Genomic DNA, 16,019 nt, shown 5'->3' with positions numbered 1-16,019 from the left:
TTTTCAAATGCATGCTTGGTGCCGCCCCTTGAGTTGGGCCATTTGCATTACTCATAGCCAGACCCTAAATCTTTCTAGATTTGGGTCTGGATTTCCAGGCTACCTAAAGAATGCAAATATAGCAAAATGCCAAGCGGACAGTTTTGTTACATGTTGCAGGCATCAAATTCAGAACGAGTATAAGTAGAATTAACAGGATATCTCTTCGTTATTTTATGCTGTTACACGTGTGAAATTTTGTCATAATTAGTGTGAATTCCTGAGTCATGTCCAAAAACATGTTTTGTGAGGTCACAGTGAGCTTTGACCTTTGACAACCAAAAACTGAATCAGTTCTAATCAGTGGACGTTTGTGCCAAATTTGAAGAAATTCTCTCAAGGTGCTCTTGAGAATGGGATGTACATATGAACACCTTGAAAACGCAATGCCTCCGGCCGTGGATAGTGTTGGATAAGTTTATGAGTTTAACATTAAATATCTTGTTTTGTTATTTACACAGCAGCTCAACTTTTTGAGAATCGAGGTTGTAGTAGCAGCACACATCTAAGAGGAAGCCACAAAAATCTCAGACACAGTACGGACCAAACACAGATACAGCGAGGCAAAAGGCCGAGCAGACAAAGGTCATTTCTGGAGACCACTGAAGGAGAGGACGGGGACAAAGAGCAACATGGAGTTATCCTGTTTTCTGTTGGACAGGTTGGTGCCCGCGGTTAGCTTATTTAGCTTACTAAAGCATCAGCTTTTCAATTACAAGAAATGTAACATTCCTGTAGTAGTACTGTCGCTTGCAGCGTACGTTGGTGCTCTGATCTGGCACAGATAAGTGGGCCTGAACCGACATAGTTTTTGTCCGACCTGAGCCGGACCCACGGCAGCAGCTTTGGGTCTGAGCCCGATTAAAGACTTTCTATAGTAAAGGAAAAAAGTATATTTTTAGAATATTATAACATTTATTACAAGCTAAGGGCTGACATGTTCCCTCGCACAACCTTGTTCTCTTTCTTATTTCAATAGTCTGTTGTTGGCTCTGTGACTCATGCACAACAGGTTTGGCAGAAGCAAACAAGTCACCTGGCAGCGCCTCTCCTCTGGCTCTCTCTCCTTCTCTTCTGGTTCTCCACTATATTGCACCATTGTTCTGTCACTTTCCCGCTCTTAGTTGCCCTCCTCTCAGTTGCCCTCCCTGCTCCTAACACTTCACCCTCGGAACTCCTCTAAGGTCTAAGATGCTCTGTGAATAACTTTTATCTTTACTAACAACCAGTCTTAACTTGAAGGGGAAATTCTAAGTAAATGCCACAAATGTCGATAGGAGCTCGAGCACTCTTGGAACTCTTAGCACTAGAAAGTTTTGTGAGTACAGCCCCAGATCTCTCGTGTACGTACGAGAGGTGTAGGGAGGAGGGGCCAAGTCTGACTGTTGTCTTAACAAACAGTGCAGAGTTTACCTTCAATAACACACCTGTTCATACAGGAGCTGCTAGCATGACATCCTTCATCTTTAAAAATAAAAAAATAAAATTAAAATCATTTTGAGGCTAAATGAGGAAATCAGGGAGGAGTTGTTTAAAGTACATTATTGTTGCGTGGATGCAGACATCATTATTGTATTTATAGAACAGCATTTTTCTTACCCAGAGAGCAACAACGGTCTCCAGAGTAACTCCAGTCAGCAGGGTGTTTAAATGTGTTCGGAGTCAACAGAGCTTTAATAAAACGATGACGTCAGCTGCCCAGTGAGGGTCGGGAGCTGTGTGGTAATAAACTTAAGAAAGACTTCCTGTTGTTTTTAACTTTCTCTGAGAGCAGGAGGAGACTGAACAGAGGTGTGAAAGTTAAGATGATATCTTTCTTTCATCTGTAACTGTCTCAGGAATTGAACACTGATAGACACCATCACACAGCTGCTGTCATTAACTGCTACTGGTGTTGATTTTAGACATTAAATGCTGTTTCCAAAATCAGACGGCTCAGTGAGGATGAAGACGGGAGGAAAATAACAAAAGCTGGAAACACTTATTTTTCAGAGCAGCACTTTTTTTTAGGTATTAAATGAGTCATGTGACCGACGTGTACGCACAGACAATGAAACTGAGCTAAACTTCGCTCAGCGAGATGATTTGAACTAAACTGGGATGAAAACAGGGAAAAAAGAGGAAGAGAAAGTAAAATATTAATGACAGCAGGAGAACTGTTCTCCATATGTGCAAACTATCTCGTTTTGGAACAAAAGCCACAACGATATCTTGCCAACACGCACGTGACCTGGCAGAGTGTGACCGCTGCAATGGCTCAGTCTCCTCCACCAATAACAAATCAGAAACACATTGGGCCTCAGCTCCAACAGCTCTTGGCTCAGCACATGACTCTCACAGTGATCTTGGAACCACAACTTCCTGTTCTCGCACACACATACACATACACACACACACACACACACACACACACACACAAAACTTACTTTAATATTCGCAGCGATGATCTCTGGATCATCACATATCGACTCCACAAAGAAAACCTGAACAGGCAGGAAAAGAAAAGAGAGAAATTGCAGTTTTCATTTTTCAGATTTCCCTTTCTAACAGAGCAACAAACAAACAAACAAACAAACCTTGTACCCATTTTCCTTGGCAAAGTTGAGGATGACCTCTCTGCGCTCCGTTGTGGTGTTGGTGGCATCAAAAACCTGAAAGACAAATAAGATGATTGACTGATTCTTACTGGACTAATAAATAAATGTTGGTGCTTTTAGGGTCCAAACGTGACGAAATAAAGCTTGTTTATCAAAAGGAATACTTGACTCCCCATATGACCATTTGTGTGCGTTACACTAAATTCGGGAAGAAAACGTTGTTTTTGTCACACGCCTCTACAGCGGACGAAATAACCAAAAACTGAAAAAATATGAATGAAATTGACTTTAACAGAGACCGCAAACTACAGCAAAACTACATCAAAACATCTGTTTACAAACTCTCACACAAATCTCATGTATTCAGTCGTATGATCAGCACTTCACAAACACAAGCATTTACAATAAAACACTACAATTGAAAACACTTCGGGTGTGCTACTCATATGCAGACATCTTTTATATGATAACCCTGTAATAAAAAAAATCCAAATATGTCAATTAATATTAATATTTAAATAATATCCAAGCCACCAGGCAGCAGGTACTGTGACAGGACTGTGTCAAAGAATTCAAAAAGGTGAACACTCTCCATGAACTGAAGTAAACACAGTCTACATTTAACAACAGCAAAACTACATGAATTTTTTTTCAATTAATTTTCAAAACTTTTCCATAATATTTTACTCAATTTCCACAACTTTATTTCAGTCGTTTGAAAGAGGTAAGCAGATTATTGGATGCAGCGATGGATTGGTTAAGCCCTGGATGAAGTTGTCTTGCAGCTATCCACTTTATTCCTAGCCCCCATGATACCTTGCGTGAATTATGGGTGCAACTTCCTGAACTGAAACTAGCGATTTCCAATGCTAACAGTTTGTTTACAGTACTCTACTGTTACAGCTCAAACTGGATTATGTGATCATACCTCTGTCACCTCTGACAGCCATCTCAAAGCATTGTTATTTTTTTCTTTTTAACTGAGCACGCTAGCAATTAGCTCGCCTTGCTCCGTTAAAATACTGTTAACTTTAACATGGTCCACGCTAGCTTAGCGTAAACAGCTGCTCCTTCTAAAGATGATTTCTGATTACTTACTAAGAGATACTAACACATAATTCAGTATTAACTGTAGCTCCATGTAAAGTGAATAAATGTGACGTTTCCCAGCTAATCCTCCGCTCGTCTGTGTTAACGACGCATTTACACATTTTTTTAACCTCTGATTAATTAAAAACTGTTCTGAGCGAAACATGATGCTGAATTTAGCAGCAGACTTCAGTCATAGTAATATAAAGTAGTAGTAAAAGAAATAACTTTTGGCATTCATTTTTTTATATGATATAAAGGAAGTGCGGTAAATCTGTGACACATTCTCAGCCCTAATGACTAAATACATATTCCAAGGTATGTTGCCGAGTTTATTTCATCACGAGCAATTTTCTAATGTAGGTCGTGAATTAAGTCAGACGGGGAAAGACAGGGATATCATGTACTGATGTTGAGTGACGGACCTGTCAGTCTACATGTCTGATTTAATACTTTTTCGCTATGTCTGGTGAAACTCTTGTGGTTTTATTCCTCATATCAATTATCATCCTTTTGTTCTGGTCACATGTTCAACACACAGTTGCTGAAGACAAAAATGTAGCTCAGACTGGTTGTTAGCTGTTACAGATGCGGACAGTGCAACAGGTACCAGAGCTCCGCAAAGACATTTTAGAAAATGCTAAGTTAAGATTAGTTGAATATTTGTTAAAAAACAAATCAGTATTTGCTACTGAAGGCAAATTACTTTAGAAAAGAACCAGCAACCAAGAGTAGCCACTGGGACTAACCACAGACAGTCTATGGGACTAACTAGCTTACTGCTACTTCCATTATCTCACAGGAAGTTGTGTCCATAATCACCTCTACAGTAGTGCCCTCAGGAATAAGGTGGATAGGCTACGTATGCTTGCCCTGGTGGTAGAAGCACTAATGTTATCTTGCCTGGCTACTGGCTGTTTAAGCCATTATTAAACACGCACTGCCCAGGTATTTGAGCAAAAGCAAACTGCTAGCGCTTCCACATTTTTATTGCTCATTAGACATTCCTGCCATAGACTCGCCCAATGTGTATCATGTGATACTAGTGACGTTTCAACAGTCACATAGCGCAGCACTACGTTTTAAATCAGTATTTCATCTATCATTAAACATGTTTTGGGATTTTCATGAATATATTTCAACAACAGCCAAAACAATGTTTTGTCAATGTTCAAAACTTTCCCAAAGCACTCCATTCCAAACCATTTCAAGGCCTGGAACACAGTTTTTCTAATTCCATAACTTTTCCAGGAATTTCCTGAACATGGGAGCCCTGACTGAGTTTGTTCCAGTTATTAGTCAAACCCCATGTAATTCCTTGGAAATAGAGACAACAGCCACAATTCTTTGAGAATTAATTGACTCTCAACATGAACACATTTTGATTATGTATTTTATTTTGTTGGTAATAGTATAATCACAATACTACACTCAAGGCTGTGCTTTAACTTCAGTGATGCAGTCAGGACTGAGTCGTGTACAGTCGTGCCACAAATGACATTAAAGCACACCCTCGAGTGTAATATTGTTTAAGTCTGTATATTTTCACTGTGACAAAATCTGTCAATCCCATGTCAAATTTAACCCGACCTCCAACACAAGAAGCTGCCGACGATGCAGCATGAAATCCAGCACAATATTATTATTGATATCAGACTCACTGTTCCTGTTCCCTCTCCTACAGCAGTATCAGCCACTGTAATGTTATCTGTCACTCACCACGACCTGCCCCTGCTCTATGGTGAAGTAGTTACACACATCTGTCAGGGCAGCGATGGCGCAGGCCCTGCGCACAGAAATAGACAAACATTAATAATGCAATATTTCAGAAACACAGTCTGATTTGGAAACTTTCATACATATTTGATTGGTTTATATTTAAAGGAGAGGAGACACAGACGTCACATTGAGACCCTGTGAAGCAGAGGGTTCATACTTGCGTATCTTCATGGCCTCTGCGTTGTCGGGTCGAAAGAACTCGAAGCTGTTGTAGGCGCGTGTGGCGTCTCTTCTGTACTGCCCGACATTGAACGCTGTGGAACAAAGAACAAGAAGATGCTCTTTCTGTAAACATAGGCATCATGTATTTTTTCATATCGACAATGGCATGCAAAAGTTTGGGCACCCATCGTCAAAATTCCATTTACTGTGAATAGTTCAGTGAGTAGAAGATGAACTGATGAAGTTAAAGATGAAACATTTCTTCAATAATTTTTACAGTTTCAAAATAATGAAAAAGGAAGCAAAAGTTTGGGCACCCTGCATGGTCAGTGCTCAGTATCACATCTTCTAAACACTTTGTGTATCCAGCTCAGAGTCTTTCAGTTCTTGTTTGGAGGATTTTCACCCATTCTTCCTGCAAAAGGCTTCTAGCTCTGTGAGATTCTTGGGCCGTCTTCATGCTCTGCTCTTTGAGCTCTATCCACAGATGTTTAATGATGTTTAGGTCGGGGGACTGTGAGGGGCGTGGCCAAACCTTCAGCTGGCTCCTCTTGAGGTCGTCCATTGTGGATCTGGAGGTGTGTTTAGGATCATTGTCCTGTTGTAGAAGCCATCCTCTCTTCATCTGCAGCTTTTTTACAGATGCTGTGATGTCTGGAATTTAACTGAATCCATTCTTCCCTCTACCTGTGAAATGTTCCCCGTGCCACTGGCTGCAACACAAGCCCAAAGCATCATCCATCCACCCCCGTGTTTAACAGTTTGTTCTCCAAACATACCTTTGCTCATTGTGTCCAGAAAGTTCTGTTTTACCTTCATCAGTCCACAGGACTTGTTTCCAAAAAGCATCAGGCTTGTTCAGATGTTCCTTTGCAAACTTCTGACGCTGAATGTTGTGGTGAGGACACAGGAAAGGTTTTCTTCTGATGACTCTTCCATGAAGCTCATATTTGTACAGGTGTGTCTGCACAGTAGAACAGTGCACCACCACTCCAGAGTCTGAGAAATCTTCCTGCAGGTATTTTGCAGTCAAACAGTGGTTTTGATTTGCCTTTCTAACAATCCTACGAGCAGCTCTCTCAGAGAGTTTTCAGCTTGACCTCCACAGTTCCTGTTAACTGCCATTTCTTAATGACATGACCAACTGGGGAAACAGCTCCCTGAAAACACTTTGCTATCTTCTTCTAGTCTTCATCAGGTCTTTTAGTTTTCAGAGAGCTAGGCAGCTGTTTAGAGGAGCCCATGGCTGCTGATTGTTGGGACAAGCTTTCAGGAGTCAGAGTATTTATAAAGCTTTGAAATTAGCATCACCTGGCCTTTCCTAACGATGACTGTGAACAAGCTCATTAAGGTCTGAGACCCTGGGAAAGTTGTCTGAGAGCTCAGATGTCTTGGGGTGCCCAAACGTTTGCATGGAGCTCCTTTACTTTTTTTCCACCCTAAAATTGTACAAAATAGAATTAAAACACTGATCTTGCTTCAAACATCGAAAAGCATGTTTCATCTTTAACTTCATGCCTTTTGAAGATCAGTTCATCTTCTACTTACTGAACTATTCACCGTAAAATAAATTTTGACCAGGGATGCTAACTTTTGGATGACGCTGTATCTGTAGGAACACGTGTTGTACTTTTTATTAAGAATTCTGTGTAACTTTCATGTGTTTTATTTGATATAAACACATTTGAGTTCAGATGTAAGTTACAAGACAAGTCACAGTTTCTTGGCTGATTTCAGCATTTCTAAGTTGTGTTTATTCAAGTAACTAAATAAAGCTTCTCAAGTACACCAATAACAATAAGAGCAACATCCAGCTGCAGCTAAAATTAAAACATTTATGTAATTAATTATTTTGCAAAATCAAACAGGTATATTTTTGTCACATGTGGACTCTGGGGATGTTGAGAATCTACACTTGTTAAAATTAAATATTAAAACGTTTACAGCTGAGTCAAAGCATTGACACCAAATGTTACATGTAAGTAAGTAAGTATAATCACATGATGGTTTAAGGTAGTCAGTGTGAGTTTCAGTGTAATCCCTCACGGTCATGTGATACCTTTAGTTGTCACTCCGATCCAGTTCAGGTATCTGGTGAGCTTTTTTGAGATGTAGGTTTTCCCTCTTGCTGGGAGTCCCACCATCACGATCATGGTCGGGGAGTTGGTGAACTGGGGCACAGACGCTGAAACACACAAACACAAAGAGTGTTAAATTAGCTGTGCTGCACGTGAAGTTGTGTTGATTTTCACTGAGGTTTATGTAGAAGTTCAACACTGATGGAGCCTGGTCAGAAAATTAAGCTTGGGAAGGAAAACCTGCTGCTGACAAAGTGAGTTCCAGGGTTTAGATGTTGTGCTGAAGGCCATCTGGACTGAGTCAGACAGGAGGAGTCGGACAGGTTTGGAAAAACAAAAAATTCCGCTGATAACATTTGGATCTGGCTTCTTTTTGTTTGTTCAGCCATTATGTTTCATACACTAAAAAGGCTGCTGGACGATGGCGTAAAATTTATCAGCAACTATTTTGATAATTGATTGATCATTTTGTCTTTAATGGACAGGACAGGTAAGCATGAAAGGGGGAGAGAGAGAGGGGGATGACATGCAGCAAAGGGCCACAGGCTAGATTCGAACCCGGGCCGCTGCGGCAACAGCTTTGTACATGGGGCACCTGCTCTACCCACTAAGCCACCAACGCCCCAGATCATTTCTCATTTTTAAGGAAACTGGAATCACCGCCCCACAGCTGTGCGTCTCCCCGCACCAGTCAAGTTTCTCTGACAGTTTCCATCCATGTCCGTGAAAACATGCATACAGTCAGCACAGTTTCAAGGTGGACACCCAAGATTAAAGTCACCAATTCAGTATCTGACCAAATGTCTCCCCTTCTGTTCCTGAGATATGACGCTGAATAATGGACAGAAAAGTCCATCCAATGAAGTTGACCTTTGAGCATTTGAATATAAACTGTCATCACTTCATCATTTTATCCTGTTAGACATTTGTGTGAATTTTTTGATGAATGAATTCTTGAGTTATGGCCAAAAACCTTTTGCAAGGTCACACTGACCTCTGACCACGAAATTCTAATCAGTTTATTCTTCAGTCCAGGTGAATGTTTGAGTCAAATTTAAAGAAATTTCCTTAAGATGTTCCTGAGATATTCCATTCACAAGAGCGAAACAGATGCAAGGTCTGACCTTTGGCTACCGAAATCCAAACAGTTCATTGTTAAGTCCAAGTGAAAATTTGTGCCAAATTTGAGGAAACTCTCTCACGGCCTCCTTAAGGTATTGTGTTCATGAGAATAAGACGGATGCAAGGCCACAGTGACCCTTGACCACCAAAATCTAATCAGTTCAATTTTGAGTCCAATAAACGTTGGTGCCAAAACTGAAGAAACTGCCTTATGGTATTCTTGAGCAAGATACTGAACCACAAATTGCTCCCGATGGCTGTTGTGTGAGTGTGTTAAAGCTGAGTAGCAGGTGGCACCTTGTACTGTAGCCTCGGCCAACAGTGTGTGAATGTGTGAATGTGACTAGGAGTGTAAAAAGTGCTTTGACTGATCGGGAGACTAGAAAGGAGCCATTCAAGTGCAGTCTATTTACCATTTACCATTATATGGTGCCACCTGCTACTCAGTAACTATTCACACACACTCACACACCGATGGAACAGCCATTGGGAGTAATTTGGGGTTCAGTATCTTGCCCAAGGATACTTCAACATGTGGACTAGAAGAGCGGGGGATCAAACCACCAATCTTCCAACTAGTGGATGACCCACTCTGCCTCTGAGCCACAGACGCAGTGGCTCCGTCCGCGGCTTTCGTCAGCACGGAGTCATAAAAACAGGAAAACAACTGTGTGTCAGAACTTAGTTTCTTCTTCTTCCCTCTCTCATTAATCATCTCATGACCCCTCAGATTTATCTGGTGACCCTTTGGAGGGGCCCGACCCCTAGGTTGGAGCACACTGGAACAAACTGGTGAGCTGTACATAAAGCAGTTCAAACTGGCTTCACCTGGAGCAGCTGCAACAGTAACACACAGCTCTAACACTGATGCTTCAGCACACATGGAATCAGACGTCACAAAAGACATTTTACTGCGCAACAAGTACTTTTACTGGAGTTTTACTTGTAATTGAGTATTTTTACTCTGTTGTACTGGTACTTTTACTCCAGTAAAGAATGTGAGTACATCTTCCACCGCTGTTAATCTCAAGCAAAGTAACAATATCAGGTTTCACCATCTGGCACAGCAGAGGACCAACTCTGGCACTTAAGAGTGAAAGTGCTGGAAATAATTACATGAGGATGACGACAAGAGCGTACACGTGGTCACATGGTGAAGCTTTAGGGTGAACGGCCGTCCGGTCTCTGACAGAGAGCGCCGCTGTGCTCTGAGCCTCTCATCCCCAAAACACAAACACACAGTCTGACGCCTGCGTTAATGCAACATGTATCAACATGTCAAACTGAAGAGATACCAAACACTTGCAAACAATGTGGTATCTGTGTGTGTGTGTGTGTGTGTGTGTGTGTGTGTGTGTGTGTGTGTGAGGTGGTGTGTAAGTGACTGTACTCACAGCCTCTGCGCTGGCTCAGCCTGCTCTTCATCCATGGACCCCAGGTTTTCTCCAGAGGATTCTGGGTTAGTTTTCTCTGCGTGTCTGCCATGGCTTCAACAGCCAAGTGTGTGTGTGTGTGTGTGTATGTGTGTGTGAAACCTCTGTACAGTGTGTGTGTGTGTGTGCATGTGTGTGTGTGTAAGGGGAGCTTGAGTTAAAGAGGAGCTCTCCAGGTGAGCGGACAGATTTTGAACTTTCTCATACGATGTCAGTGGGGGAGGAGTTTGAGTCATCTGTCAGCCTGCACACCTGATGCCTGTGTCTCTGATTGGTCGGATGACCCGTCAGTCACCTTCAGTGTCCCAGTACAGCTCAGAATGAGGTCATCCACCAATCACAGAGTGAAGCTCTGAACTTTGCCCCGCCATACAGGAAGTGGTGTAGCATGACAAACCAGTAACAACCATGCTGAGCTGCTCCTTTGTGATTTTGTCAGATGACGTCTGACAGAGTTGTCATAAACCAGCTCTGCCCTGTGTGTGTGTGTGTGTAAGAGAGAGAGACATACTGGGTGTTTACTTGTTGGTTTTTGCATGTGTGGCCACCAGTGATCTGTTAAAACCACCCTGTGACCAAAGTTAACTGAGTATATTTACTCAAGTACTTCAGTACACTACAGGAGTGCTTGTACCTTGAGTATTTGAATTTAATGCCTTTTTTCAGTTCACATAGAAATCTTTTACACTTTGCTTTACTAGATTTGTTTGAGAAAAGCACCGATCCATCAGCCGATGACGGGAATTGGCCGATTTTCAGCTTGATCAGCTGACAACTGGCGACCAGCCAGAGATATATCCTGTGCCAATCAAATTTACACGCATGCACCGCGTGATAGTTCACATTGAGACGCTGCAACCTGTTCTCAAAAGCTGTAATATGTTCCCACGCATGATGCACGTGGTTTGAAAGCTACTGTGTTAAATGAACAAGCAGACAGGAGTGCAGCCGTGGATGTATCTGGAGACCTGGATACAGTGTTGAAGGCGGGACCCAGTTTATTCTTATGAGAGTTGCTCTGTGGTGCATGAAGCCAAAAAAGCTCAATTTCCGCAGTATAAAATGACCCGGATGATTGGCACTAGGGTTGCAACGGTGTGAGATTTTCACAGTACGATAACAGAAAATATCCCAGTTTCACGGTATCCAGTATTACAGAATTAATATTATTAGTTATTATTGTTATCAGGCAGAATGAGACGTAAAAGAATGAAAATGGAAGGCTTAGTGTTGGTTGAGCAAATGTTTCATTACTATAATTGAAACTGTTTTGTCAATGGAAGTTTGTGTAAAAAGTCTCCCCTTTGAAAATAAATAAAGAGGAGATTCTCCGTCCAGTTGCATTTTTTTTTTCCAAAATCATAGATAAGCTAAAGTACACAGTATGATAGCCATCAACCTTTATATCATTGTATACCTTAAAACCAGTGTATCACTGAAACCCTAGTTGGCCCTGCTTCTGTATTATGGGGCCCATAGAGCAAGTGCTGACTTCTGGTTAAGTGCTCTGCTAACTTGAATGGGGATAAAATGATTTAATTGTGTGGCTCTTCTGCACTTTCCAAATGTTATCAGACTGAATGGACTAAATCCTGATAGTGAATCAAGTCATTTAGCAGAGGGTTGTGACACCCCAAAAAATGTATCCACTGATTTTAAGACATCATAATAATAATGTTGCCTCTGCAATGTTGTGGAGGAAAAGTAAAATAATAAAACAGAAGAAATACATTATCCATAAACGCTTGTCCTAATCAAGGTTGAGGGGAACCTTTCCTTGCCGACTTTATAAAAAGGGACAGCTAGCGGGATCATGGGTGGCACAGGTGTGATATTTTTACGCTGTGTTATGTGTGCGACCCACCGTGGGAGATTTAACAAGCAGCTGATTGCAGTTAGCGGCTAACTCAAAGAAGAAGAACAGCAGATGTAAATGTCCACTTATTTTGTCTGTATTTGTGCACGTTTTCTAAAAGCTTCAAAATACGGATCAAATGGAGCAGTGCCACTAGAGATGGTGGAGACAGTGTAGCATAATTCAAGAAAGAAGGGCGCAGAAATGGGTGCAAGCCGGAGTCAAACCTGCGACCGCTGCAGCGAGGCATCGCCTCCGTACACGGGGCGTCGGCACCATCCACTACACCACCGACACCCCTGTTGTGTGAAACTTTTGTCTCCGCCCTCTCGTACCATCTATTGGCTGTATCTCTGCCAACATAAAGGATGCATGGAAGTATGAGGACAGTGACGTGGAGTATAAATGAGCCTTTACCATCCGAGTAGGGATGGGAATTGAGAACCGGTTCCTGTTAAGAACCGGTTCCAACTGGTTCAATTCATATTCATCATTAGCCTTTATGCTTAACGATTCCCTTATCAATTCTTTTCATTATGCCGAATCTTTACGTCGATAACGCACATCACGCTCGTCAGTCAGCAGCATGTTCAACAACAAATACGACGTAATGGTGGAGAGACAGAAGCGGTCGAAAGTGTGGCTTCACTTCACCAAAAAAGACTTTGAATCCTTGGATGAGGAGGAGATGCCCTCAACAAGCACATCTTCTACACCACCGCCCCGTAAGAAGAAGAAGAAAAAAGGGAAAAACAAACTAAAAACAGTCAACATGCCAGAGCTGGATGACTCCCTTGACCCAAGGTCATCCTCAGGATCCAAGAGAGGCACAAGGAGAATCTGGAAGCATACTGATAGTGAAAAATTCCAGGTTCCTGATTCAAGTTTTGTACCCCCTGACGCAATCAAAACACCCTTCCAGCATTTAAAAACAGTGTTCACTGATGATGATGACCGAGATGATTCAACATATTGCTGTACAGACGACTCTGTACTCTGCGCAAGAACTGGGCGACCCAATCAAAACTAGCCCTGAAGAGATTGAAGATTTCTTGGCAATACTACTCTTCATGGGGGTTTTAAACTTCCCAGCCATCGATGACTACTGGGACCTCGAATCACATTTTGATGTGATAGCTGATACCATGTCGAAGAAGAGATTCAAGCTCTTACGCCGTACAGCTGAGAAGTTGAACATGGTCCCATGGGTCATTCTTTGTTTGTTAATTTGAGAGGGGGAAATAAATAAAGGCCCTGAAAGTACTGTTTATTGAAAGTACTAGAATTGTTTTGTTATTTTACACAGCACAGTTGAGAAGTGTATGTACTGCACTATATTGTTAATAAAATTGACTTGTTTTACAGTTATTTGACTTTTTCTACTTTCTGTATGTATTTGTAGGTTTAAAATGATCATATTATTGTTATTATACATTTATAATAATGTATTAGGTACTTTTACCTTTAAGCGACCTCTCAACCATTTGGTAGAGGTCTGTAATTAAAAAACTGTGGGGTCTGTAAAAATAATAATAATTGATTCTTGTTATTAGTGCCCCAATAACATAAAAATGCAAAGAAATAATTTTTCCATAGCTTTTTTCTTGGTGAGGACCTTAAAGGTGCCATGTGTTCGACAATCGCATTCAGTGACAGATTCTGTAATGTTATTTGACGTAGATGAAAACAAATGCTGTACAAATATTCTTTCATTTGTTCCATTTTAGATGATAGCAGTGGACCGAGTATTTCTGCTGCCTGCAGTGTCGCTCCCCCAGCTCCACGTCCCAGCCCCCCTCCCCTCTGTTTAGGCAGCACACCCCATTCACACTTGCTGCAAATGGCAAAATGCCTCAAGACAAGTTAGATGAGTGTCATCAAGCACTAACAAAATTTATTGTGAAAGGTTTGCACCCTTTCTCCACAGTGGAGGAGCCAGCATTCCGGTAGGTCCAGAGATCAAGGATCCAGTGACCAGTTTCATATTTGTTTACTTACACAAGCACTTATCTCTTGTTTAGAATAGAAACTCAATCAAATTTGTGTTGTTGACACCGAAAACCTGCAAGGTCTAATTTTTCTCCACAGAAAATTCACAGGAGGAATCGATAAGGGAATCGATAATGGCCTTGATATCAATAAAATCCTATCAATCCCAAGTGCTGCTAGGGGAAGGGACTGGCTGTATTTTGTAGTGACCCATCACTGCATCTTGCTGGTTAAGGGGCTAAAATTAGCACGTCTACTCAGGTGTTGCATTTCCATCTCTGCCAATATGAGTCCATAGTAGCTGGAGTCAATAAATACCCACAGCGGCATTACTAGGACTTGGGGGTATAGAGCTCATAAGTCACGCCCCTTCCGGTAGACCCCCATCGGACCTCTAGGCTCGGAAAACATGAATGGGAGTCAATGGAGAGAAAATTATTATTTTCTGGTCCCAGTCATTAAATGCCTTGGATTACACAAATGTGTTGTGTGGGTCTAAATAATATTTTTTCATGTGAAGAGTTTGACAGTTTATTGTATGATTCTTCAGTTAAAGGCTGTGGAAACAACGTAATGAGAAAGACTACATGTCGCCTATGTGACGTCACGTCATCACACTTTCCCTCCACTTCTCAACTCACAGTGCTGCTGCTGCGTCTTCTGCCACGATCTACGGAGCCATCAGATCAAGATGCCGGTGTGTTTTGTGGCTGAAACTTTCCATGTCCAGACTTGTAGTGGTTTTCGCCATGCTTAAGGCTTTTGTCCTCTCCTTGGAAGAAGGTGGTGAAGTGTACCAGAGACACAGCCATGTTCCGAGTGCCAGTGGTGACGTATATCATACGCGTCGAGAGCAGCGAAGAGCTGTAGTCCACAAAGCGCTCTCACACAAAACCTAACAGTATCAAACTTCTTCTCGCTAAACTGTAGCCTTCTGTACACGAAAAAATATATTAAAAATTCACAAACAACATATGTGAAATTCATGGCATAATTCAAACGGGACCAGAAAATAATTTTCATCTAGCCATTGAAATACATTATGAGAAATCGATTTTTAAGGTCCCATGTACCGGAAACGGAAACACGCAGCTTACGAACTCTACAGGGGCCATCCCTGGTGTAAAATGAATGTGTGGGATGCTATTTTGTCCTGTAGGAGTCACTGTTCTGTCACGGGTGTCTGTCAATATAGACAGTAACCATTCACTCAGGGACATGTGCTGCTAGATGGAGAAGCACGTACAGTTTTTTTAATCGCTACGCTGGATCATGTCAAGCCAGGTGCTGAATGTAACGGTGAAATATTGTTCCTCTGAATAGTTTATGGACACAGATTCAACGATGCTTGCATGTTTTTCATCGAAGACTACAGCGGTGAGAAATAAATTATGCATCAAAGAAGAGGGAGAAGTGGGACTCTTTGTTTTCACTTGATCAACAGCAGTCGGTTACGTCAGCTGAGCCTGTCAATTAGTAAGCAGCCTGTCATGCAGCCTTTAAGTTTAGGCTTAGCCAATATAGGGTGCTTAACCTGGACCTCTGTAGGGGGTCACACACAGAATACTTTACAATTGCAGTCATTAAGATTTTAAGAATTTCCCGTTTTATGCAAACAAAGCCACTGAATACCCGTGACTACTGCAGAGTCACTTGAACTGGGAGTGAATGCCGATTGTAACCTCTCCCATTAAAGGGGCAATAAGCGGAAATTCATCATTTCTAGATTGAAGGAATTAAAAAAATTGCTATGTGAAGAACTAGAGGTGTAATTTCATCTGGAGTATAGCATGACCTCACACACCCTCTCTCTGTGTTGATCTCCAACCCCTTGTTTACAAGCCGGTCTGGCTGCGCGTTCATGTACGTTCATGTG

General features: G+C 41.7%; 1 protein-coding gene across 3 annotated transcripts in view; it reads right to left on the bottom strand.

The window, feature by feature from the left end:
* LOC126402228 (6-phosphofructo-2-kinase/fructose-2,6-bisphosphatase-like) overlaps window positions 1-16,019 on the bottom strand; it is a 90,520-nt gene that overhangs the window by 15,780 nt on the left and 58,721 nt on the right. The window contains exons 2-7 of one of the 3 annotated variants that reach the window (XM_050064014.1): window positions 10,261-10,427; window positions 7,726-7,851; window positions 5,662-5,758; window positions 5,445-5,511; window positions 2,616-2,690; window positions 2,466-2,522 (exon numbers count right to left, since the gene is read on the bottom strand). In XM_050064014.1, the coding sequence (XP_049919971.1) occupies window positions 2,466-2,522; window positions 2,616-2,690; window positions 5,445-5,511; window positions 5,662-5,758; window positions 7,726-7,851; window positions 10,261-10,351 (513 nt within the window). In that variant the 5' untranslated portion in view covers window positions 10,352-10,427. Of the gene's footprint in view, window positions 1-2,465; window positions 2,523-2,615; window positions 2,691-5,444; window positions 5,512-5,661; window positions 5,759-7,725; window positions 7,852-10,260; window positions 10,494-16,019 lie in introns of those variants that run through there. The other 2 variants (XM_050064013.1, XM_050064015.1) reach the window with 2 other exon arrangements.

Source organism: Epinephelus moara, chromosome 16 (assembly GCF_006386435.1).
Source record: "Epinephelus moara isolate mb chromosome 16, YSFRI_EMoa_1.0, whole genome shotgun sequence".
Classification (NCBI taxonomy): domain Eukaryota; kingdom Metazoa; phylum Chordata; class Actinopteri; order Perciformes; family Serranidae; genus Epinephelus; species Epinephelus moara.
The sequence above is the reverse complement of the archived record's forward strand: the minus strand, read 5'-3'. Positions and strand labels throughout refer to the sequence as shown.